The sequence below is a fragment of the Podarcis bocagei genome (genome assembly GCF_964188305.1).
Source record: "Podarcis bocagei genome assembly, chromosome: 10".
Taxonomy (NCBI): domain Eukaryota; kingdom Metazoa; phylum Chordata; class Lepidosauria; order Squamata; family Lacertidae; genus Podarcis; species Podarcis bocagei.
In genome coordinates this window covers 17240032-17266079 of record NC_138135.1, presented here as the reverse complement: position 1 = coordinate 17266079, position 26048 = coordinate 17240032, and the positions used below count along the sequence as shown (strand labels likewise).

General features: G+C 44.9%; 1 protein-coding gene and 1 long non-coding RNA gene across 23 annotated transcripts in view; both read left to right on the top strand.

The window, feature by feature from the left end:
• The first annotated feature begins 699 nt into the window (after nt 1-699).
• Nucleotides 700-15913, top strand: LOC308595864. 2 transcript variants are annotated; one of them, XR_014012143.1, is made up of 5 exons: nt 700-1978; nt 3617-3860; nt 5268-5402; nt 7131-7228; nt 14128-15913. It is a non-coding gene; the product is annotated as an uncharacterized lncRNA (long non-coding RNA). The 2 variants fall into 2 exon arrangements; XR_014012144.1 differs by having other exon boundaries at nt 11980-15913.
• Nucleotides 15914-22945: 7032 nt separating this feature from the next.
• PLEKHA5 (pleckstrin homology domain containing A5) overlaps nt 22946-26048 on the top strand; it is a 191651-nt gene continuing 188548 nt past the window's right edge. For 16 of the 21 annotated variants that reach the window (XM_081209790.1, XM_081209788.1, XM_081209804.1 and 13 more), the window contains exons 1-2: nt 22950-23082; nt 23397-23473. In XM_081209790.1, the coding sequence (XP_081065916.1) occupies nt 22991-23082; nt 23397-23473 (169 nt within the window). In that variant the 5' untranslated portion in view covers nt 22950-22990. Of the gene's footprint in view, nt 23083-23396; nt 23474-26048 lie in introns of all 21 variants that reach the window. The other 5 variants (XR_014012085.1, XM_081209799.1, XR_014012086.1 and 2 more) reach the window with 3 other exon arrangements.

The following is a 26048-nucleotide window of genomic DNA, read 5'->3' as shown; positions in this document are numbered from 1 at the left end:
TGCCTGGGATTGCATTTCTTCTCAGTTCAAGGCCAGTGCTGACCAATGCTATAAAGTCTTGTTGATGGGTAAATTGTTTCCTTTTATAAAGTATTTCAGACTTCTCTAAAACATTTTGTAGCAGGGGGAGGTGACAATAAGATTGAACCGTTTTAATGACTAGACCAACTAGATAAATTTATACTTGTGGGGTCTGAAAGGGTTTGCAGCGCTAGAATGATTTTTCTGTGTGCTCCCTCAGACATTACATCCCGACCCCTCTTGTAGAATTATATTCACTATCTTTTATTTCTATTTCTTTGAGTCTGCCCTTTGACACTGGTATTTATTCCTTTATTCTTTTTGTGCTGAATTTACTTGAGCATATCCTGTAAAGTTGCAGAGCTGAGGGAATGGGTGAAGTAAGTGTTAAGTTATGGGTGAACATATCAGACGACACAGTGATTCTGCAAACAGCTCTTGTTTATTCACAGGCCAGAACAGAACTGAGCTGAAGGGTTCAGCCAACCTGCTTATATAGAGCTCAACTACACGGCAACAGTAACAACTTTCAGTAACTATCCAATCACTGAACGTAACTTTCAATTCCTTATTTGCATATGTGGACCTGAGTGAAAACTATCTACAGTATCCCCCTGTTGGCCCAGGGTGAGAACTTCAGTACATAACAGTCTCTATCCCATTTACACACACACACACACACACACACACACACACACACACACACACACACCATGTAAGGAGTATTTCACATAGTTTCTCACTAAGAAATTACTTTGCTCTCATTTTCCAGTATTGTGGTCTATGGGTTGGAACCAGACTAATAGTGCAATCCTGCCCATGTCTAGTCCTGTTGAATTTAGAGTTGCTTACTCTCAGTTAAGGAATGCAGCTTTAGAGAAGACGCACTGAAATAACTTAAGACCCATTGATTTCAATAGATCTGCCTTAAGAATGACTAAGTCTGGATCCAGCTCAATGAGTGTGAAGGCACTGGGGTAACTGACAAGTGTGAGACCCTCATTCTTAAATATTTTAATGTTTGCATTAAGATTTAATAGAATTGTTGTTATCTTTATTTACTAAATCCATATCCCCACACCATCAACATGTCAGTATTCCCAGGGCGGCTTAACACAGAGAATATAAATGCATTGCAATAGAATTGAAGAAAAACAAAACATATGGAACACTGACAAAATCTACAGCTGCTAGTACCTGTACATACTAGACTATCCATATTTATGTTCTGGCTGTTCTCCAATGAATGTCAATGTGGTCCCTAATCTTGATGAAGGAGCGATGAAGCAACTGAGCCCCGTGGCTATAGTGTACATTTCAGAGCCCAGGCTACATAAACAGGAGGATCTGCTACAGCTCTTTCCACATCAGACTAAGGGAATGCATGTTTAATATTGCCCCATTTTTAAAAAAAAATCCTGCTTTTAACCAATTGGAATATCCGGGTGTGGGGTTTTAGACCAACCATGGGTGCTTTGGGACAGTTCCTGTTTTCAATCACACCAGGTTGCACAATTAGAGTTCCTTGGGAGGTCCTGTGCAACAACCTACTTCCTCCAAATACTGGAGTTTTTGCAATAAGGGCAGTGATGGGAAAATGCCCTGGGATGTGTGGATCATCACTTTTGTTGTTTGGTCCTTTAGTAGTGCCTGAGTCTTCATGACCCCATCATGGCTCCTTCATGGATCACTCCTTCATGGATCACTGCCTTGTCGTGGTGAAGGGGCTTGAATAACTCAGAGAAGCTATGAGCTATGCCATGCAGGGCCACCCAAGATGGACAGGTCATAGTGGAGGGTTTTGACTAAACGTGATCCACCTGGAGCAGGAACCGGCAAGCCACTCCAGTATCCCTGCCAAGAAAACTCCATGGACAAAAGCAACAGGATCAACACTTGCTTTGGTGCAATTCAGAGTAGTGAAAAATCCAAAGAATAGCTACATTTTGATCAGCTGGTTAGTTAAGTTCTTTTATTTTTATTTAACAAATTTATAAACTGCATCATAATATGAAGCCCCCAGGGTTGTACGAGATAAAAATAGAATATTGAAACCGATAAGTTGTGAATTTGTTGTGTATCCCTGCCAGGAACTGACTGCCATGGGAAAATAGTGTCTGTATGAGAAAGTGACACTTGCACACAGAACTGACACAGCTCCACACACCTTTCCAGACATTCTGGTGGTGCCATGCGTTCATGACACAGCTGCCGCCTGATCTTGGCAATAAGCCACCATGGATTTGTTTTGCTACAATGAGATCTCATTATTGCACTCACTTATTTCTCCAGAACTATTGATTTGGCAATATTTACCGGAGCTTTGCCTCTTTCCATCAGTACATAGAAGATAATCAATATCCAGTTTATGTGGTGCTGTTTAAGTTTCGGTTTCTGGTGGGGGAGAAGGTTCCTAATTTACAGCAACAAAGTCCACATGCTTTCTGACTGTAGAGAGATTGCTATGTATCTCTGATACATTAATTGTGGCTCTTTTATGTGTCCATGAGCCCCAGACTTTCCAAAGTCCCACAGTTTGAGTAAACAAGAGAAAGGCAAGTTGACATCACTGGTGGACAGCGCCCATGGATACTGAGGAGAAGGGGCGGGATATAAATTCAATAAATAAATACTGGTAGGGCACAAAGCAAGGAGGCCAACAGAAGGTGGGGCCAGAGAGCCAAGCAGCAGAGCCACCTCCTGGTAAGAAGGCAGGTAAGTGATTGGGGACAAACTGAGGTTGATGGGGTAGTGTGCCATTCACCCTGATAGACCAACCAACCTCCTCTGGTTCACACATCTGTATTACAGAAGCCTGTGTCTAAATAAAGCAACAGGAAATAACCCTGTCTCCTAGCAGGACAACTTGGAAAGACCCTAGCTTAGGCAAGCAAGGACTTTCTGAAAGAAAAAAACATACATTACTTGGAAAACACAATGAAGAAATCAATCTTTATTGAGTTCACCTAAATGCACTTAATGCAACAATTAAGATGCTCTGTCCACGGTTGTCTTTACTTAGATACATTAAATGACTTCACGTCATTTGTCACTCCCTTGAAGCTGCTTTGACTGCGAGCATTGCTCAGGTCAGGCACTCCTGATTCGTTTGCATCAAATGGTGTTTGCTAATCCTTGCAGATGTATTTGCTTCTTGCCATTCAAGGCAAGACAGGCTCGGCTAGAAAAACCTGCGTTTTGATGGGCGTCTTGTTTGGCCTTGTTGGCTGCTTCCTATCCTACATAGCATCTGTGTAGGGAGCTGCTCTGAAGATAATCTTATCACAATTGCTCTCGTCTGAAAATGTTCCAGCTCTTAAACTATGACAGATGGGAACCAGTGGAAAAGCAAGCTATTGAGCAAAGCAGTTAATAGTGGTAACATTTGTCTTGCAAGTGGGATGTGCAAAGAGCCTGCTGGGTCATTAGGATTCGGATGAAACTGAATAAATCTCTGATCAGCTGCAGAGCACTTGATAATTCTGTCTCAAACCCTTGCAAAGGTCTGTAGAATTCTCTATGTGGGAGGTATATTCCATGCACACCGAGTTTTTGCATGCTGTTTTGTCAACTTCGCCCACTGCAGCTCTTGCAGCTCTTCCAAACATCTACATTCCCCAAGACGCTGTGAAGTGTTTTGAGCACTAAACAAGCACAATATAAATATTGCTGCTTGCTACTGACCGAAACTTAATCTGAGATGGGGGAAGTGAAACAGAGGATTGTATTCAGTGCTGAACAGACAGACTTCCACTCAGACAATGGTATTTTGCTGCCTCTTCCTCTCTTCTTGCACACCTGCCAAATTTGGTCCAGAGCATCTCCCAGCAGTTTTGAGGGTTTGTGGAGAACTGGGAGGGATGAGTCCTGGTCCGAGATGAATAAATCTGTCACTTTTAGTTCTCCAAGTTTTTTTTTGGGGGGGGGTTCATATTTAAGTTAAATTTTCCACATTTCCTTAAAAACCATGATTTTAAAAAAGAAATCCTTGTGAAAATTCACCAGCTTTTTTCAGCGATTTCCCCCCCTCCCCAATGCACGCATTTTTGTATGCAATTTTGACTAATATACACATTTTTTCAAAGCAATTCCCCCTGATAAAATGCATTTTTGCATGTTATTTTCACTGATACATGTGTATTTTATGCACATCTTATCCTAGTTATACGCAGTTCTGTACAGTTTGCTGTGGGCACTGCACTGCAAAATTCTGAGAAATGCAAATTTTGAAGATTGGCTGTTTTGGCAATCATCACATATGGATAGGGGCGTGCAGATGGGATTGTATTCCCTTTAAAGGGCCAGGAGGATAGCTTGGCAGTAGTCCTGGACTTGCAGTTGTCTGGTGAGTCACAGGTAACAGCTGTTGTCAGGAGTGCTTTCCGAAAACACCTGCTAATTGCAAACCTATTTGAAGTGGCCTGGGCCATCCATGCACAGGATTCCTCAAAACTGCAATGCACTTTATTGGGGTCGGCCTCTGAGGCCAATATGGTAATTACAGCTGGTATAAAATGCAGCTGTTTGTGGATGCTGGTGGAGGTCGGAAAGCCTGAAAACATAACACCGATTTTGTGTCATCTTCATTGGCTGCCAGTCAACCTCCAGGTCCAATTGAAAGTGCAGGAATTAACCTTTCAAAGCCCTAAATGACTTGGGGCCAGGTTATTTGGAGGGCTGTTTTCACCCATATAACCCTGCTTGTACACTAAGATCAGTTTCAGGGGTTGTTCTCATGTGTCTGCTGCTAAGATTGGTTCAGCAGTATGGAAAAGAAATAAGACCTTCTTGGTGGCAGCTATAGAATTGAAACCTCCTTCCTGTAGACTTGAGCCTCACCCTATCTGTACCAGGCAATAATAATAATAATTAGATTAAATTTGTCCCAAAGAAACCTAGGGGGACAAGCAATAAAGCAGCAGAACATTAAAAAAATTAAAACATTAAAAACATCTTTTTAAAAACAATCATGTATCCTCACAGTTAATAGTTTCAAGGTTGTCGGGAACTGAATCTTTTAGCCATCAAATGCCAGAGTGAAGAGGAATGTCTTTAAAATCTTCTTGAATGTTAACAGGAAGCCAGATGAACCTCACCAGGGAGGGCATTCCACAAACAGGAAGCCACCACCAAGAAGGTCCTGTCAGAGAAAGTGCCAATTGGGGGGACACCAGCACCACCAAGACCTCCCTTGACAATCGTGAAGCTTGAGAAATTTTGAGGAGATGATCTCTTTGGTACTATAGTGTCCCAAGTGGTTGTTGGAATGAACACCTGAAGTTCACCGGCAGCCAGCGCAGCGATTTCCGGACTGGTGACACGTGGTCCCATCAGACTGCCCCACTCAGCAATCTAGCAGCCATATTCTGCTCTACTTTTAGGTGAGCGTTGAAAACCTTCCTCTGCAATGTTGCCTTTATCTGAGAGTGTCATGAGGTTGCTTGGGTGTTACAGAGCAGCTTTTTAATTGTTATGCATCCTCTCTAATGTGGCTATTATAGCACGCCTTGCTCCTGCTTGTGTGTCCCTTTGTGAGGGTGTAGCCCTGAAAACCGACTGCAAACACTTTGCATAATATACCGGTAATTAGAAGAACACATACTACTATTCAGATACTGGTCAGTCTGCATCTGAAGTGGCGTGTCCCATTCTGAGCAGCTTGGTACATTTTTGTATTGGATTTGGGGAATAGCTCACAGCAAAAAGGCATGATACAAGCACATCGAAATGCATGCACTACAACAGCATAAAAACAGCTAACAGCCAACTAAGGGAGCAATCTTATCCCTACATCTGCCAATGTGAGCAGGTTAGGATATGGAGGAGCTCCAGCTCAGCTAGCAGGCTCCCAACTTGGCCAGGCTATACTAGCAGAAGTCCGCAGGCCTAGCTCAGCTGGAGATAAACCAGCATAAATCCCTCATCCCCGGGAGCACACAGCCAATCAGATCACACCACTCTGGCTGGTTGCTAAGCAAAAGCTCCCCCTCAGGTAGTTGGCTAACAATGACAACAAAATTAACCCTTAAGTTATATACTGAATGATCTCTGCTGTTGCACTTCCAGCAGCCACGATAGTGTTCTTCATACTATGTGGAGGGTTCTCACACAGAAGATGGATTTGACTGATGGGTTACTCAAATGTAGCACATCAGCCAAGGGCTTTTAAGTGCGGGTTTGGCAGGAATAACAACAACAAAACAACAACAACATTAAATTTGTACTGCCCTTCATTCAAAGATCACAAGGAGGTTCACAACATAAAAATGCAAAATAAGAACCCAAAATACACAATAAAAACTCGAAGAAACACAATAAGCCCCCTCTGGGTTTATCCACACTTACCTTTCCTCCGCTCTTTCCAGGCACAGTCCGCGATTTAAAGTTCTGTGTCCAAACACTTTTTTTCTTTTTTTCTTTTTGCTCCAGAGCATACTCAGCGAAAACCCGCTCTCTAAAGCTCAATTGGAGCAAATGTCAGTCTATGGAAACCCAAATTGATTCAGCTTTAAAGAGCAGGTTTTTGTGGGGAAAGCTCTGGGTCAGGACAGATAATTGCCTCCATGCCCTGTTTCCTAATTTATACAAGTGGGGCTGCAAGAAAACATTTCAGTGCGGAGTGCTCCTGTTCAGGATCCCAGCCAGCCACATCCTTTCCCAAGCTACTCCATTCCATTCCCCTGTCCCCTGTAACTGTCAGTCAGCATTTGGTGGCCACTGAGCACGCTCCATTTGCACTGGCCTGTTAGCAGGGTTCCTCTCTTAGGGTTTGAGTTTTCTGTGGGGGTTTTTTTTTACTAACAATGCAGCCTACCTGCATTGGTTGTTGTGGGGATTAAATGAGGAGGGGTGACCCATGCATGCCACGTTTTGCTCCTTGGAGAAAAAGGTGGGCTATAAATGCAGTTAATAAATAAATGAACCTTGGGGTTTTCCTGAGCCTAGTGATATTCGACTACATAAGGACCTATGTCTGGAGTTTGCTGTTGGTATGTATTATGTTTTGCATGTTGTTCATCAACATAAGCCTATAGGATAGGGTGGGAGGGAGTTAAGTTGTAATTAGACAGCCTTCATTTGTTACAATTTGTATCCCTTTCTATCCTAAGGGCTTAGGGAGGGTTGCAGAATTACATTGGCACCTGGTACCCTTTTCTTCCCTCGTGGCTCTTCAAAGGAACGAACCAGCTGAATCAGATGAACGAAGGTAGACAATCTTTCCCCCCCCCCAGGGGTTTTTGTGTGTGTGTTTGAATGTTGCAGGCTTGGTCAAATGCACCTTTTTAATACGTCTTTCCCATAACACTGACAATTCTTCTAGTGTGCCTTTCCTTTTTTTCCTTTTAAATAATTTTATTAAAATGATTTCCATAATTTTATATATATATATATATATATATATATATATATATATATATATATATATATATATATATATAATTATAGAAATCATTTATATATATATATATATATATATATATATATATATATATATATATATATATTATATTATAAAGGTGGTGGTTACCACCTTTATAATATATATATTATAAAGGTGGTGGTTACCACCTTGTCATAATCAAGGGCCAGCTTATATATATAAAATCTCGTTACTGCTGTATGATTTCATGCACTTTAATTTTGAAGTGATGGCTTCCTCTTGTGTGTGCAGGCAGCCTAGGTTTAGCTGAAACAGCCTGGACATCTTTTAAAGCCAGTTCTTCAGTCAGAGGGCCATATTCCTTCATGGGCAACTTTTCAGGGGCCGTGTGCCGGGGCAGATTGTGGCCCGAGAGACAGGGACAGAAAAGTTGATGTGACTATTACCTTTGTACAGTAGGCTCTGCTCCAGCCATGCAAAAGTCAAAGGTTTACAAGCACACACCCCTTCGCTCTAGGCAAGCAAGAGGCACTGTCACAATTTGAGGGCACATTCCAGACAGGCAAAAGCACTCAAGGTGGATGGACTAGTGTGTGTGTGGCCAGGCCCACACAGAGAGACCTGGAGGGCCTGAATCTCCCCACCCGTGATTTAAAGGCGGTAGCTGCCTTGAGGTGCCAGTTCCAGAACCTGCCAGGGTCTTAGGGAAAGCGCCCTCTGCTTGTCCTGGGAAGAATGTGTTGTGTCAACTGAGAATTCTCTCATTTTGCTTCCAACGATCTTTGGGATCTGGGGGCGGGTTGGAGATGTTCTTTGGTGAACAAAAAGATGAAGAGGAGCCACTCAGCCACTCCCCTGCCCCCCAGAAAACAGCTTGAAGCCAACACACACAGAGAGAGAACTGATGTATCAAATGATACTCCAAAGCATGCATTCTGACATGTCACCTTCTCCAAGGGCAAGAAGATCTTGTATCGTTTCTTAAACAGTTCATACGTAGAATGTGCTGCAAACTTCACAGGCCAATTCTTTGAAGACCACATGGGTCTTCTCTTCCTTTCTCAGATGTGCATCCTACCCATCCTTCAAACATTAAGGGCAGCAAACACATCACTTAATCATCACAACTACCCTGCTTTCAAATGTGCATTGAGCATATCTAATGTCTTTTTCCACATCATGATCAGAGAAAAATAATGAAGTGTGAACCAGCAGGAATCTGCTCATTTACCAGCACTCTTGTCCTGTCAACCCATTACAGGATTTTAGCTGCCTTTTAAATCACTAATCGATCAATTAAATTAAAGCAATACTTCCAGACAGATATCATATGAAAGCAAAAGGCCACAACTTGTTGATAGAAGGGTGCTGTTTCACCTCCTCTAACCTCCCTCTGTTGTAAAAGCACTGGAGGGGGCAACATTTTGCTGCCTACGTCTCATTAAGCGTGTACCTTTGCTTTGCTTTCCAGAAACTAGTATTCAAAAGCATTACTGCCTCTGACCATGGAGGCAGGGCATAGCCAACAATAGCTAGTAGCCCTTGATAGTTTACTCCCCCATGAATTTGTCCAGTCCTCTTTTAAAGCCACCCACGTTGGTGCCCATCACTGCTCATGTGGGAGGGAGTTCCATAGTTTAACCAAGCCTGGTGTGAAGAAGCGCTTCTTTTTATTTGTCCTGAATCTTCCAGCATTCGCCTTCAGTTTGTCCACGAGTTCTAGTGTTATGAGAGGGAGAGAAAAACTTCACTTTCTCAACGCCGTGCATAATTTTATAAAATTCTGCCACATCACCTCTTAGTCGCCTTGTTCTCCAAACTAAAAAGTCCCAAATGCTGTGTCTGTTCCTCCTCTGTGTGTCTGTGCTTTCAATGGGTTGGACATACCCAAGCATTCTTGTGATGGCTTCAACATATATCCTGATAATACACTATTAAGCATCACTTTTCCTAAGTACTCGAATGCATAAACTCAATAATCCCTGTCAGGCCTGTGTTATTATCCCTGTGTTAGATAAGGCTGGAGCTAAGAGAGCGAGAGAGCAATTTGCCTAGTTCCACTCAATGAACATACAGCGTGAGCTGAGATCTGAGCCAAGAGCTCCTCAATTTTGGCACGGGCACTACACTCGACAGCACACCTCCCTGGGGCTCCAGGAAGTTCCCAAAGATTCTTCAGGTAGTGGCAGGTTGAGACTTCACACTGTAGCATTCCAAGGACAGGAAACTGTGATGGGTGGAGAGGACTAGGAAGTGGGCCCTGCGGCAGAGCCAGAAGGCATTATTCAAGATTTGCTGCTGAGACAATGCCAGATTCAAGGAGGGTGAGGGGATGAACAATGGGGAAAGAGAAGAAAGGTGGTGGTTACCACCTTGTCATAATCAAGGGCCAGCTCAATACACTTTGCTGCCTGAGGCAAAAGGAAAGTGCTTTCCATTTTATGTACAGAAGCCAACCAGACTGGCTGTTGAATCGTACTTAGTGCTGGTGATAGGACTGAGGCCTTCACTGCACCTGTGAACAGACTAGCTTAGATAGTCCAGGCAAGGCTGTGTGGTGTACATCACTCCATTCTCCTGCAGAAGAGGGGAACACCCAGGAGGCTCAAGAGAAATGGGTGGAAGGAAGCTGCCACCCTGAACCTCTGTTGCCTAAGGCAGTGGCCTCACTTTACCTAATGATAGGACCGGCCCTGAGAGCAGGAAGAAATGGACAGAGATGGAGTGGAAAGGCAATGTAGCTATCCCTGACTGCAGAAATGTAGGCGGTTATAGAAAAGCAAGGATAACAGTTGGATGGAAGAAGAAATGAATGAATGGAATATACAGGAATGATCAGTACGAAAGAGCAGGGACAGTAAATTTAGTGGGCAGGGTTAGGGTTGCATCAGGGGTAGGGAATGCCCAGTATCTTCTCCAGTATTTCTCTACAGAACTCTCTTGCTGAGACATGGCAACAACAGCCCCGTTTTAATCAAAAGCAAGAAGACATATTAGTGATTAATTCCCTAATAAAAGGAACTCAATTGCCCAGCTCCCAAGTATATTAATCAATTCTTTCACTTGAAAAGCAGCAAGCCAAGTTTTCTAAGCTGGACATATACAATTACCTAAGCTCTTGAATAGCTACGGTTGCTCCTGATCAGGCAACTAATTCTCTCAGGGTCCAAGAGAGAATTGGATGCAATCAGTAGCTGCAACAGAAGCCTCAAATCTGATGTGACACCTGAGATCTATGAACACATCTTTGGCCTTTTTTTCTCCATGAAAAAAGAGCCATGCTACAAAGGAGGGTGGTTGATTGTTTTGCTTGTCCTTTTCTGAACCTTTTCCAACTCTACAATATCCTTTTTGAGGCGAGGCAAACAGAACTGTACACAGTATTCCAAATGCAGTCATATTTTCACAACACACAGATACAAAAGGGCATCAGAGATGTGACTTCAAAGAACTGTAAATACTTCTAGTTCACCCCTCCAGGATGCCATAGTTTCCCAAGGCTAATCAAGCACCCTTTTAATGCTAGCCTACATTCAAAGCTAAGATGCAGGGCTGATGCAACCTGGCTGTCAGCCAGCTTAGTAACAGGTTTCCTGAAACATGGGTGGATAATTGCTGCACACCTCTTGAAGGCGATAGTTGGGTCTCCTTGCCTTGGTGCAGATTCCCATCTCAGGTCACTCCATTTTCTTAGCAAGGTGAAGGTGTGCACATGTTGCTCTCACCTCACCTCCTGCTTACACTGACTTGCTCTGATGCAGCAGTGTGGACCCCACCAAGCTACTTAACTTGTTGACCTTTCTCCTACTTAATCTGTTGGTTTGCTAGGGAACATTCAGATATACTGGGGAAGCTAGGCATCAGGGGATGAAGTTAGACATCTTCAAGATGGAGAGGTCAGGCACAATTTGGCAGTGAGTTGGAAAGGTCAGACACAATAGTTCAGACACTCCCTTCGTTACACAACCTTTGTTACTCCTAAATATTTTTTGGTATTATTTTCTCTGTGGGCAAACATAGTCACACCCAGTTTATATCACAAGAGTGGAGGCTTAAATATATAGTTTACAACAACTATCCTTTAATTTAGGCACTGTGGATTAGTTCATATCACAAAGGCCTGGGACGATAATTATTTATGGGCAGCTGCAACAAAATTAACAATTTCTTCCTTATCCTCCATATTAACAAGAAATGAAAAAGAATATTGGTGGCTTATTTGGGTTTTTCTGTCTGTTTACATTAATCATTGCTCTGCTTTGCATGCCTCCACCAACTAATTTTTGCTGGGTTTGATCAAGCCGGCTGAGAATAAACAAAATTATTTTCAAAATTCTCATCAACAAATGCAGACTGTTCTTACGGTATTTTCTCTAATAAGATCAGCTGTCATTCTCTTGGACCAACAAAGTCTTTGGTGGAGGACTTGCAGCAGAGGTGTGAAACAGGATAGGCGATCTCAAATGTGAATCTGGAATCTGTAATTTATCCAGATGGGAATTCCATTGCTTTAAAGGCAAGTTCAGGAGAAGGGTGGTTGAGTCCAGCTTTTCTTCTCTTCTTTGCTTGTGCTTTAGGCAGGGGTGTTCAGCTATGTGCCCAACTGTCTTATCCTCACCAGGATCCCTTTGGATGTTTTAAGTGTCTGCACCCACTGAAACATTCCTTCGAACGTAGGCAGCAGGTTGTCTGCGAAAGAAATAGTGGTGAAGTCAGTTTTGCTTCTTTCATTGGAATGCGATGGGATGCCCCAGTGGGTGGGAAAGCAATGCATTGGTTCTCGCCCACCGCTAAAGACCGGTCATGCGGAATACAGGAACCAAGGAAGCTGCCCACTGGCTCATCTAGCTCAGCATTGTACACACTGACTCTTCAGGATTACAAGCAGGGGATACTACCTGGAGATGCTGGGAATTAAACCTGGGGCCTTCTCTACCACTGAGCTACAGCCATTCTCCAGCACCATCTTGCTGCAGACAGCACAGCAAGCAATGGACTGGACTGTTCTCTCTCTCATTTGGAACTAGGGTGACCAGACTGAAAGGAGGGCAGGGCTCCCATGCGTTTCATAGCTATGCTAAAAAGGGTTTGGGGCCACCTTGCCTTTAAGAAGGTGGTGGTGCAGAAATCCGCACAGCTTTAAAAATGCAGGAGCTCTGTCTTCTTTTACACACCTCAACATGCATTGAGAAGCATTCATATTTGTGATGTGCTCCCCACATCTCCCAAGGATGCAGGGGAAGAGCTCCCTGGAGGTTGGCTTCCTCTTGGAAAAGAGCTCCCTGGAGATGGATGGTGTGTCAGCAATGCCTGGCTTATTTACCAATATCCCAATCCCAGAAGAGCCTAGATGGAGGCAAGCGGCATCAGCACTCCTGGCATGCAGCAGATCGCCAGAGAGAGAGGTTATGTGCACACCATACACCGAAAGCACATTTAAAAGAGATCCCTCCCCCAGGGAAACGTTTCGTGGGGACTGTAGTTTACCCTTCACAGAGCTACAGTTCTCAGCACCTTTAAACAACTACAGTTCCCAGAATTCTTCGGGGTGGCGGGGAAAATGTGTTTTCAATGTTTGGTTTCAATGCAGCTGGAGACCCCCAGCAACCCAAGATTCTTTTGGCCTTCCCTTAACTCTGTATTTTTCCATCTCTCCAAAAGCTTTCCGAAAGCTCTCCCTTTCTGATACGATCTGCTCAGGTTTATTTAGAGTTGGAAGGGACCCTGAGGATCATCTTTTTTTTTAAAAAAAAAATCTTATTTATTGATTTTTCACAAAAAGAACTTTACAAATTTTAGCATAAAACAAAAGTTGCTTTATCCATTGACCTCCCACCCTCCCCTTCTATGGTTTCCATATTTACCCTTGAATGCTGCGTACTTTGGGGACCCTGAAGATCCTATAATCCAACCTCCTGCAATGCAGGAATATACAGATCAAACCTGCAACCTTGGCATTATCAGCATCATGCTCTGAGCTATAGAGTCTCTCCAGCCCCTGTGAGAGTTAAATATCTCCCAGCCTAGACCTTGACTTTGGGTGAACTAATTCAGAGGTCAAGGATTTTGGAACATAGGAAGCTGCCTTCTACGGAGTCAGACCACTGGTCCTTTTAGCTCAGCACCAACCACACCGGCTGTCAGCAGCTGTGTGGGGTTACAGGTAGCAGACACTCCTAGCCCTACCTGGAGATTGAACTTGGGACCTTCTGCATGCAGAGCAGATGCTCAACCTCTGAGCTACGACCCTTTTGTTATGTCCCCCACTCATTAATTCTGGAGGGGTCCCAAGCATAATTCAAGTAGCAATTGTTTTAACTACTTGCAATGTAAAGGCAGAAAGACATGTTTCAAGAAACAGAGAGCTCTCCATCGCTGAGACGTGCAGTACTGATGTCCTGACACTGTTACATGTCCTGATGCAATTGTGCTTTTAACAGATCCATGCTAGCAGCTGGACATGTACTGATATGAACATACACAGCATAAACGATGTCAGTAATTAAGTGAGCTTAATTGGATTGTGTGTTGTATGTGGGGCATTGTTACTATGTGTTGTTATTTGGGGTATGCAGAGAGGAAAGGGACCCTCGCTGTTCCCATTTTGAGTGGCAGCCCTGAGTTTGTATATTAGCAATTCCGCCCTAAGCAAGGGTTCACACTCCTATTTTCCTTTAGGATAATCAAATAATTGTTTTCTCTTCAACTATGTTCTTTTTATTAAGCATTTCAGAGATGAAGGCACAATTGACCTTCAAAGAAGCTGAACAACAACAATAACAATTGAAGACATTTTTGTTCCAACCAACTTCTCCAGCTGGATGAAAAGGTCTCAGCCTTAGGTGCTCATTTTGAATTGTTTTTAAACCCATCTTTAACTGTTTTTAAACTATTTTTAGCTGTTTTTATGGTATGCTTGTGAATCACTTTGAGACGACTAGATAAGGCAATTCCTTATTTAAAAAGCACCTTTTATTTATTTAAATGTACTTATTTGATTCAAATATGAATCACTTCCCATCTCAGAGTGATTTCATAATAAAAACATCTGCAATAAAAACAATGACACAATTTTATATAAAAATATTTATAACAAGGTAAAGAACAATTTAAAATACTATCATGTATTAAGCCTAACAACAACCACTGTACTAGAAAACAAGTATAAAAAACAAATCAGACATAAAATGATAATCATGAGATAACGTTCTTGAATATTATGAATTATCACATCCTTCCAGAATGTAGTGTAGGCCTGAGCAAAAAGTTGGTCAGCTGGATTTTTGTGGTGGCGTATGATATGAATAGGAACCAATGCTCAATCGAGGGATGATAATCACATTCTTTACGAAGGAGCAAGCTATGGGCCAGGCGCTAGCCAAAATGTTTTTTAAAGTGGCAGAAGGTTAGCTCCAAGTAAACAGGCTACTAATGACTCCCTCTGTTTTACAAGGGTAATTCCCCCCTGTGTTACTTAGCGAGGACCAGATTTACAGTTGCACTAAACAAGGGCTGAAAGAAAGGGGTACCCCTGCTGTAGAGTAATTACTTGAGAGCTCCCTAGTGTGGCAAGCAAATGGCATTCTGTTGCCTGCACTGAATTCCTTTAGAACTCTTCGGAGTAGAAAGAAACATGCGAGCCGAGCTGGAGAGCAAAAAGGGGAAAGATATTTCCATGCTGTTTTCACATACTTGAGTAATTGTGCTTGGTTGATGTTTCGGTTCTAAGTGTTGTTTATGTTTTTAAGTTGCCCTGTGGCAGGGTTGAAATTGCAGAACTTTTATGCCAGGTGCACCTTTCAGTATGCCGCACCTGTTCAGATTCCTTTTCTTATTACACAGTTATTAAAGCTACAGGAGCCCTATCCTGCTTTGCATCTGGTCACCCTCCAGAACAGATGCCAGCTCAACCTGTTCTTCCTGTTGCCGGAGCAGTGTGGGTGGAGTTCCTTTTGAAGTTCCCCAGAACTGGAGTCAGGGCTTTTCCAGCAAAGTGGACTCTGAGCCAGAGCGTGCTTTAATAAGCAGTTTGTGCTTCATTTTCCAAGCCTTATCTGCCTCTGCCATTTAGAATGAGCTGCTCCAAAATGCTTTCTGTGATAATTATTAAAGTATCAATTAGCCGCCTTTTGAAAATTGTTGTTTAAATGTGACAGTGAAGCTTCATACAGCTAAACCGCAAGAGTCCACTGTATTAAGATGCAGAGCCACAAATACTTCTGAGTCTGTTTAGACATAAGCATGCAACTTTGATTTCAATGTGAGATCTCAGGTATAGGATATGGAAGATTGTTGTTTTTGTTTACAGGTGTGTGCAGGATTTCTTTTTTTTAAAAAATAATTTTTATTAAATGATTTTATGTTACAAAAAACAATACAGCCATACTACCACTAAATATAATTAAGAAATAAAAATTACATACATCGATATTTAGTTTGTTATTTGTTATTTACCATCTTATTTCCTCCCAAACATTGCATACAACAACACACATATGTGCAGACACCCACACACCCGGTGCGTGCAGGATTTCAGTCCTCCTTCCACCTTAAAGTGCAGCTTACCACGATGATGAAAAAAGTAAAACATATCCGTTGACTCTCCATCACCCCTGTTCTATAATATGCTGCTAAATCAGAGATGAAAACACTTCTGCTGCTTCCACCCATTTCCACTTTCCATTATTTCAATGGCTTCCCTTACCTCCTGTGTGCCCTGCTTGTTATGATGGAGCGATAAGGAGGGGGGTGGACAAAAGGGTCGGTGGGAAAATGGGTAGGTTAATCATCTTTTGATTCAGCAGCAAAGGTAAAGTGGAATTTGCAGGGCTGCCAACAATTTGATTGGTCCTTCTCTTGTGCTGCAGCCTGACACGCAGAACTTCAGCAGTAAATAAAACCTCTTCATTCTCCTTACCTTGAAAAGTTTCCCCACCTTAATTCTCTAGGGTCAGAGGGCGCTTGCAGACTGTCTCTGTTTTGGGGTGCAATTCAATCACATGCCAGCAGATTCAGGTTGTGCAAATCATAGTTGATTGGGAGGGCTTGCAAAACAAACCTGCTTACTGCAAAAGATCTGACTTTTAGTGATAAAGCATGTGAAAGGGAAATGCGCTGGAAAGTGTAGAATAACATTTACTGTGATGCAGGGCTATCTAAACCATCCCCAAAACAAATCAAGATAGATATTCAGTAAACAGGTCATCTGGAAACACTGATGGTGTTGATACAGCCTCAAAAGTAGGGGTAGTTTGTTTTGTTTTGTTTTAAAGTTAAAAGTAAAGGGACCCCTGACCATTAGATCCAGTCGTGGCCGACTCTGGGGTTGTGCAGCTCATCTCGCTTTACTGGCCGAGGGAGCCGGTGTACAGCTTCCAGGTCATGTGGCCAGCATGAGTAAGCCGCTTCTGGCGAACCAGAGCAGTGCACGGAAACACCGTTTGCCTTCCCGCTGGAGCAGTACCTATTTATATACTTGCACTTTGACATGCTTTTGAACTGCTAGGTTGGCAGGAGCTGGGACCGAACAACAGGAGCTCACCCGGTTGCGGGGATTCAAACCGCCAACCTTCTGATTGGCAAGTCCTAGGCTCTGTGGTTTAACCCACAGTGCCACCCGTGTCCCGTTTTAAAGTTAGCCCCTCTAAATTCAGTTAACAGCAGGCATAATTCCTACTTGCTTTAACTCAATGAAGATGTTGACCCAGTGTGCGGCAGCGGTAGAAAAAGAAGAAGAAAAGAGGCAAATTCCATGTTAGGGATCGTTAGGAAAGGAATTGAAAATAAATCTGCCAATATCATAAGGCCATTATACAAATTTATGATGTGACTGCATTTTGAATACCATGGAATACAGTTCTGGTCGCCTTGCCTTAAGAGGGATATTGCAGAGTTGGTAAAGGTTCAGAAAAGGACAAGCCAAATGAGCAATGGGATAAAGCAACTCCCCTATGAAGAAAGGTTGCAATAGTGGGGACCTTTTAGTTTAGAGAAGAGGTGAGTGGCGTGGAGAAAGGGGGCAGAGGAAAGTTTTTCTTCCCCTCTCATAGCACTAGAACTTGGGGGCATCTAATGAAGTTGAACACTGGAATTTTCAGGACAGATAAAATAAAGTACTTCTTCACACAGTGCATAGTTAAACTATGGAATTCACCCCCCACATGAGGCAATGATGCCCACCAGCTTGGATAGCTTTAACAGAGGATTAGAGAAGTTCGTGGAGGGCAGCGCTATCAACAGCTACTAGCCACGCTGGCTATGTTCTGCCTCTGTGGTTGGAAGCAATAACGTATTTGAATACGTTTCTGGAAGGGGAGAGTGCTCAGGTCCTGCTTCTGAGTTTCCCACAGCCACCATGTGGGAACAGGATGCTGGACTGTATGGACCATTGGTCTCATCCAGCAGGTCATCTTGTGTTCTTCCAGGATTTCTCAAACTTGGGTCGCCAGCTGTTGTTGGACTACAACAGCCATCATCCCTGGCCACTGGTTCTGCTAGCTAGGGATTATAGGAGTTGTAGTTCAACAGCAGCTGGAGACCCAGAGCCAGTGCCGCTGTGCGACGCATCTTAACCATTTTCTGTCGTGCTTTTAAACTGACCGAGTATCTTCTTTCATTTGATGGCGATGGGAAAAAGCAATTGATGCTCAAGTTTCACAAGTGTACCTGACCCACTGGGTAATTGTTTTTCCAGTATCTTCTGGAAACATTCTGCTCCAAGCTGGCTGCATAGCTGCAGAGTGAAAAGCCATTGCCTTTGCTTCTTTTTCTTCTTTTAAAAGGATGGTGCAGAAGGGAGAAAGAGGCAGCCTCACCAAATCTCTCAATGATTGCTTGGCTGTCATTTGCCCTGTGGTTCGGGGACTAAACTGCTACACTTCCCCACCGCATGTGAACACAACAGTCTGAGTAGGAAAGTTAATAAGTTGAGAGTTCTGGCTGCTTAGGCCCAGGGAAGGTCCAGATGTAGAGGCGTTGCTGGATGCAAGGACTCCGGTTTCAGTGGCAGAGGGAGGCGCGGCCGACAGATTAAGATAATGAGGGGTGATGGTGATCTGATCAGAGACGGAACAGATGTCTCAGGGAGTGAAGGAGATGGGAGGAGACAGCATGTGTACGCACAGAGTAAGAAAATATGGAGGAGCGAGTGGTGAGATGGTGGAAAAGATACGTGAGGTTTCTGTGCCATATAGAATTCCTGGTGTTGGCTGACTGTGGCTTATACTTAAGACGTTGTCTTATATCAGATCAGCGGTCCGTCTCGTTCAGTATTTTCTATGCAGGTGCAGGGAACCTTTTCCAGGTTATATTCCCTACCCAGTAATGTTTGTGGGGGAAAGCAAGGGACATGATGGTGGCGGTGGGTGGGGCCAGGGATAAAAGGAGGCCTAGCAACAAATGCCTTTTGAAATATACTCGGAGTCGAGAGCGGATTTCATGCTCTGTATTCAGCTCATAGTGGTGAGGAGGAATGGAAGTTCCCCCAGAATGTCTGCTTTATATACATTATTTACACAATGGGCCCCACGTGAATGGCTAATTCCGGGATTCACCTGTAGGCCAATCAGGTTGCGGATTCACTTCCACCTGGAGCTGGATTGGGTGGCTCCTGTGGACCAATCAGACTGCTGCATTCTGGATCCTATTGTTCTAGGACCAATCAGACTGCTGCATTCCGAATCCTATTGTTCTAGGGCCAATCAGACTGCTGCATTTTGGATCCTATTCAACTCAATACACAACACCTTTTTACAGCATGCTGGTTTCTACACGCCCTGCTCTTTCCCCCATCTAGGGAGGCAAAAGGCATTGTCAGAGTTTAAGGACACATTCCAGCCAAGCAAAAATACTCGAGGAGGATGTGAAACAGGAGCAGTGAGGGGAGGCAACGGGTGGCTGTAGACCAAGGATCAGAGAGTGGGAAGACCCACCCCCACTGACCTGGACTCTGACCGTAAAATGGTGTTAATAAAACAGAGCCTCACAAGGGTTGGGTGGGGTGAAGGAGACAGCAGCCTACTAATATAGAGGTGGGTGGGCAGGTAAAGAGGCGTATCTGAGGTCGCTCAGCCCCAGCCAACTAGAAAAAACAAGTGTCTGCTTGTGAACAAAACCCGAGAACAGTCCTCACATCCATGGGGAAGGGCGGAAGGAGAGAAGGAATAGAGAAAAGAGGCGTATGAGGCCATGATAATAGAGCGAATTTAAATTCAAGACATAAAACATCTGCCTGCACAATAAAGTATTGTTTTTACTTCTCTTTCCTTCCAGTCTTTTGAAGGCGCTCAGACACAGAAGCCTTCTAAGCACTCCAGGTTGTGGTCGCGCCCATACCTGCTTAACTTTAGAGACAAAACTACAAAGGTGCAGCTTGTCATCTAGGGGAAGGGATGTGGTTGAAATGTGACCTCAATCTTAGGGCTGATTTTCCCATTAACAATGCAGTCATTAGGCTGCATTGTTGTTACCTGCCAGCCTATGTATATTTCCTTGTATTTCCTCAACTCCCCCCACCTTTCACATGACCTCCCACTTGACCTCCGTGATTACTCATTTTCAGTGATGTCTTTTTTGAAGCTGTCAGCAAAAAGGCATTGCTTGTGTGTCAGTTACATATTAAAAAGGGTATAGTCTTGCAAGAGCTGAAACTGGCTAGGTTCAATAGAGAGCTTGCAGAAGGCCCTTGTTAGTTAGACATAGCCACACAAAGAGTACCAGTTCTTTAGATTATGCCTTCACCCACACAGCCAACTCAGTGGAGCAGTGCGTGTTGAAAAAAATTAGTTTAAACATATCTAACTCTGCATCGAATTGCAGTCTTAGCTGGATTAGTTGCAAAGTTGAAACTGACAAAAGTATTATCTAAATTTTGCCCTAGCTTAATTTGTTTCATCGCCTATGCAGCTACCCCTCTTTGCAGGCTGAGTGATCCCTCCACTTCTTGCATGGCTGGCACTGAATCTTATGTTTTCATCATTTGTTGGGCAAGAGTGCTTAGGCCAGATGTTTTGTCTTATTGTTCTTATTCTTTCCTATGGTTGCTCTGCTTGCTATTTGATTTTTATCTGCCTTGCGTTATAGTACTATTGGTGATTACGTTGTTTTACATATTATATGGCCTTCTTGTACTCCTTCTGGGATTGCCTGGCAATGAAGGATGGTGTTTGTGTGTGTGTAAACAAAATCAAAAACTGCTTCTATAAAATTAATTTTTTATTCTTTATTCAATGTATTTGTCTCATAAAACAAATAGCTCTAGGAGACTTACACACACACACACAGTGTTAAGTTTAACAATAAAACATCAGTGCTCCAAAATCTAACAGAGAAACTGCAATAAGTATTACTATTATTATTATTATTATTGGTCATCATCATCATCATCATCAGTTATATTAACTCCTTCCCATGAGGCATCCCAAAGTGATTTACAATATAATAATGCATATAAAAGTTTCATATTAGAAAAATTTGAAGCAATATATAAAAACGATTAAAAATCAATTATTAATAGAAAACCAATTTAAAACAGTAACAGCACATAAATAAAATCAGTTCAAATCCAAGACAGGCGCCAATTGGGATGAAGATTTTAGAAGGCTTGTTGAAAGAGGGACATCTTTAGGGGGCATCGGAAAGACAAGAAACAAGCTACCTTCCTGGTATGCAAGGCCCAATTCCAATCCTGCGGAATGGACCCCCTGATGGGCTGGAATGTGCAGGGTGCCCTCTTCTGCAGAACACAGTGATTGGTTGGGTGTGCAGAGGATGAGGCAATCTCTTGGGTATCTTGGTTCTAAGCTGTACAGGGCTTTGTACACCTGCACCAGTGTGTTGAACCTAGCTTGGTAGCTTAATTGGGACCCAACGCAATTCTTTTAGCAGTGGCATCATATGACAGCAATTGTCCCATGGAGTCCAGCATCCTGTTCCTACAGTGGCCAACCAGATGCCTGTGAGAAGCTCGCAAGCAGCACCAGAGCAGAACTTCAGCCTTCCCACCTGCAATTCCCAGCAACTGGTGTTCAGTCCTACAGCCTCTGACAGTGGAGGGAGAACATAGCCATTGTGGCTGAAGAGGAGAGCTGCCCACCATGTGGGTAGTCCCACAAGTCCATGTCTAGTCACTGTTGGAAACAAGATGCTGACCTAGACAAACTATGTCCTGCCCAGAAGGACTTTTTTTGGGTCATCCTTTATACTGGGCAGAAATTTAGGCTCCAAGCCTAGATGCAGGGCTTCCTTCTGAGTAGGTATCCACAACATGCACTTAAAGCACATGACTTCCCCCCCAAAATCCTGGGAACTGTAGTTTGCTCCTTGTAAAACTGTCCCAGCACCCTCCACAAAGTACAGTCCCCACGATTTTCTTGGGGGAGCCTCATGCTTTGAATGAATGGCATGGATCAGACTGCACGGTCAGGTTGCAATTCTGCCAACGCTTTCCTCGAGTTTATGAGCGCACGGGTAGGATTGTGCTGTAATCAGTCCATCAGATGCTTCCGGCTGGACTTTGATATTGCTCCTAAATCCGTCTGTTTGCCTAGCAGTAATGTTCGCCTTCTCCAGAAACAAGGCGCAGCGGCTCCTACATGAGCAATGTTCCCACCTTCCCGGAATGCTGCGCTATCTCTCGCACACACATGCAGCACGGTGCTCAACGGTACTTAGTTTTCGCCCCCTCCGGAACCGTGGCAGAGCATCGCAGCCTTTGACGCAAACACCCCAAATGACTCCGCTGCCCGTTGACTGCCACCGACGCTCGGGAGGTGGGCGATGGAGAAAGAAAAACCCCAAAAATAAAATAAAAAGGAGGCTAGTATAAATACGATAATTCACTCTATCACACACACATTTTGCTATGGCCCATTGACTAGCGCCAACGCGCGTGCATGCTGGGGGGGGGGGCGACGACATGGCCTCACTTATGTGTAGAGATTGCGTGCGTGTGTGAACTAGTTAACGATCCCTTAAAAATAAGCATTAAAACGGACACAACACCCCAAGCCCCTCTTCGCCCTTCCAGGAGTTTTTTAAGCAACACGGGAGCGCGTAACTTCCGCTGGTCGCCTATAGGAGGCGCGCTGTTGGGTTCCCCCCTCCCCACTTTAATTTCAAGGCGGGGTTAAAGAATCCACGGTGGGCGGGGCTTCGCGGCGCGCGTTCGCGAGCCACTGAGTCGGCTCCGGAAGGCGGGAGGGAGAAGAGCATGGAGGAGGAGGAGGAGCGTGGCAGGAGAGCTCGGTGCTGATTGGCGGCTGATAAGCCCTCCCCATGGGCGGGGGGGACCTCAGCTTCTCTCCTCCTCCTCCTCTCCCCCCCCCCGCCTTCCCCCAACTGTCTTTTCTCACTCACTCCAAGCTCGCGCCGCCGTCCAGGTGTTTTCGGCTGGCTCGCTCGCGGAGGCGCGCGCGCGGCGGCGGCTGTGTTGACGGCGGCGGCGCGCGGCGCTCCCTCCCTCCCCCGCCCATTCCCACTGCCTCGCGCTCTTTCCTTCCCGTGCCCGCGCGCGCGCCGCTTTCGCTCCGGCTGCTGCTGCTGCCGCCGCCGCCGCTACTCCCGCCGCCGCCTCCTCCGCCGCGCTCGGACATGGCGGCGGACCTGAGCGCGGAGCGGCTGCGCTCGCTGCCCGCCTGCTGGAGCTACGGGATCAGCCGCGGCGGCCGCGTCTTCTTCATCAAGTAAGCGAGCGAGCGAGGCGGGAGCGAAGGCGGAGGGAGCGGCGGCGGCGGCGAGGGACGCGAGGCGGGAAAGGAGGGATACATGACCCTGAGGGGAAGAAGAAGAAGAGGAGCGGCTCCGGGGCTGCCCGTCCGCCCGGGGTGGGGGCGTCGAAGGCGGCTGTGTGGCGGCGGCGGCGCTGCTGAGGCGACCCGGGGTCGCTGAGGGAGGGTCGTCGTGGTCGGCTTTAGGGTCCGGCCGGGGTCGGGTCACCGCCGCGCGCTCCTGCTCCTCCTCCTCCTCTCACGCGCCGCCCTGTGTTTTCTCCCCTTAGCGAGGAAGCCAAGAGCACGACCTGGCTGCACCCGCTGACGGGAGAGGCGGCGATCACCGGGCACCGCCGCAGCCCAGGTAAGAAAAGAAAAAATACAAAACAGCGCAGCCCGCTCGGAAGCGGCGCTAACCCCACTTTCTCCCTCCCTTTCTCTCTCCCTCTCTTCTCTGTGTGTCATTCTCTTTCAGCCCCCCCTTCCCGTGTCCTCACAAGCCCTCCGTGGAAAAGAGTGTAGGGGAGGTGGAATAGAGTGAGGAAAGAAGGAAAGAAAGAGGTGGAGGTGGAGGTGGGTTTCTCGATTTCCCTCCCCGACTTACCTGCCTAGCCCTTCTTTTCTTGCTCTCCTCTCACACGCTGTTTTTCTCCTACACACAGGCACACAGCCCCTCTCTCACACCCTGCTCCTCCTCACGTGCTTAAAACCTTCTTGTGGACTTGAAAGCTGGCACCGAGTCACTCTCTGTGGCGCTTTCCTCCTCCTTTAAACATTTTGCCTGGAGGTGCTGTCAACTCCTCTCTCCATGTTTAAAAACCCTTCAACTTGGGCGAGGTGGGCTCTTCATACAAAAGCACCACAGGGAATCACCCCAATTCCCACATGCCTGTAAACCCTTCCCTCACTCCCGTCTCTTGTCCTTGGGGGGGGGGACTTCATACAACTTCTTGTCCCCCCTCCAAATAGAGCCACCACTGAGTCACACTTGCCACATTTTAATCCCTCCAATTTGTGGGGGGCTTCATATAAAACCACACACACATTTGAGCTTTACCTCACTCAATCCCTTTAATTTGGCATTGCAGACCCTCTTCATATATGCCTGTCTCTGCTACCTCTTGGACCACAGTTCCAGTCTTGACTCAGCCTCTGTCACTGGGTTTTCCTCTACATGTGCTTAAAAATCACTAAACTCTTACGGCTCAGTTTTCTTCTTGCTTCCAACCATAATCCAGTTTGACTTGTCTGTACCCCTCATTAACTTTACTTAACCTTTTTTTTCTTTTGCTGTTGACTGGAGCTTTTGTCCTCACCTTCCTTGGGGAGGGGCAAAATGACAACTCATGCTCAGTGATCACTCATCTCCCCTCCCCCGTTCTTTAATAGGCCCTTTTCTGTCTCCCTGTAACCCATCTCTTTGCTCAACTGCTTCCCCATCTAATTACTCCATTCATTTACTACATGTTTCCAAAGTAGAGAGAGAATTCTCTTTCACCAAAATGCTTTGGCTTCACATTCAAATTCAGGCCACAAGCCTGGTACTAATAATTTGTCCTTCTTCCTCCACAAAAAACTCCTAATGACTGCAATGACCCACCATTGAAGGGCACTATTTTATGCTTCAAAATCTCTTAACTCCCTCCCTCCCTCCCTTTTCAATGACCACTTGAAAGGAGTGTACAGGTATACTATCCCACACCCTTTGAACGAAAACTAAAACCAGCTGTGTCTCCATTCTCCAAGTACCTTGTGTTTTCACAGCATCTTTTGAGCTAGTTGTCTCTGACCCTCACTTTGTACACATTATCCTACTGCTCTACTGTAACTTTCCTTCCAATGAGCCTTATAGTCTGCATTCTCAAAACTAACTGATCTCTCAGTTGTTTCCTGCCACCCCCTCCCCATGGGCCCTCTGTCTCTTCAATGACATTTCCTTAATTCCTAAATCTTCTGTTGATAGCCCAGCCTCTAGTCTAGGAAGTAAGAAGTGCACACTTCAGGTTAACTTTGTTTGAAGCTGGTCTATAGTGTGACTGCAAAGTACAGATTTCACATCCAATGTGAAAATGGCTGTCTTCTGCTTTTCTGGCTTGGATGAACATATTAACTCTTGGTGGGAAATGACACACAAGAGGCTCAAATGCCCCTAAGTGAAAAGTGTGACACTCCTCAATAATTTTAACTCCAGCAACTCTACTTTCCCTAAGAACTGACTCGTAAACATCGTCTTTGTCCGGCTCACCTCTATTAGCGTACTGCCATGCCATCCTAGTTAATTAAATTGCACTGATTCACAATACCAATTAACCCTTAATCTCACCCACCCCTAACTAGGCAGTTTTCTTTGCTATATTTCCCATTGGCCTTCCAGTCCTTCACTATCTCTGTACTCCTAAGCAGTATTAATAATAATAATAATGATAATAATAATAATAATAATAATTTATTATTTGTACCCCGCCCATCTGGCTGGGTTTCCCCAGCCACTCTGGGCGGCTTCCATAGAAACCCAAAACACTAAAATATCATACATTAAAAACTTCCCTTAAGATGTCTTCTGAATGTCAGGTAGTTGTTTATCATTTTGACATCTGATGGGAGGGCGTTCCACAGGGCGGGCGCCACTACCGAGAAGGCCCTCTGCCTGGTTCCCTGTAGCTTTGCTTCTCGCAATGAGGGAACCACCAGAAGGCCCTCGGCGCTGGACCTCAGCGTCCGGGCAGAACGATGGGGGTGGAGACGCTCCTTCAAGTATACTGGGCCGAGGCCGTTTAGGGCTTTAAAGGTCAACACCAGCACTTTGAATTGTGCTCGGAAACGTACTGGGAGCCAATGTAGGTCTTTCAAGACCGATGTTATGTGGTCTCGGCGGCCGCCCCCAGTCACCAGTCTAGCTGCCGCATTCTGGATTAGCTGTAGTTTCCGAGTCACCTTCA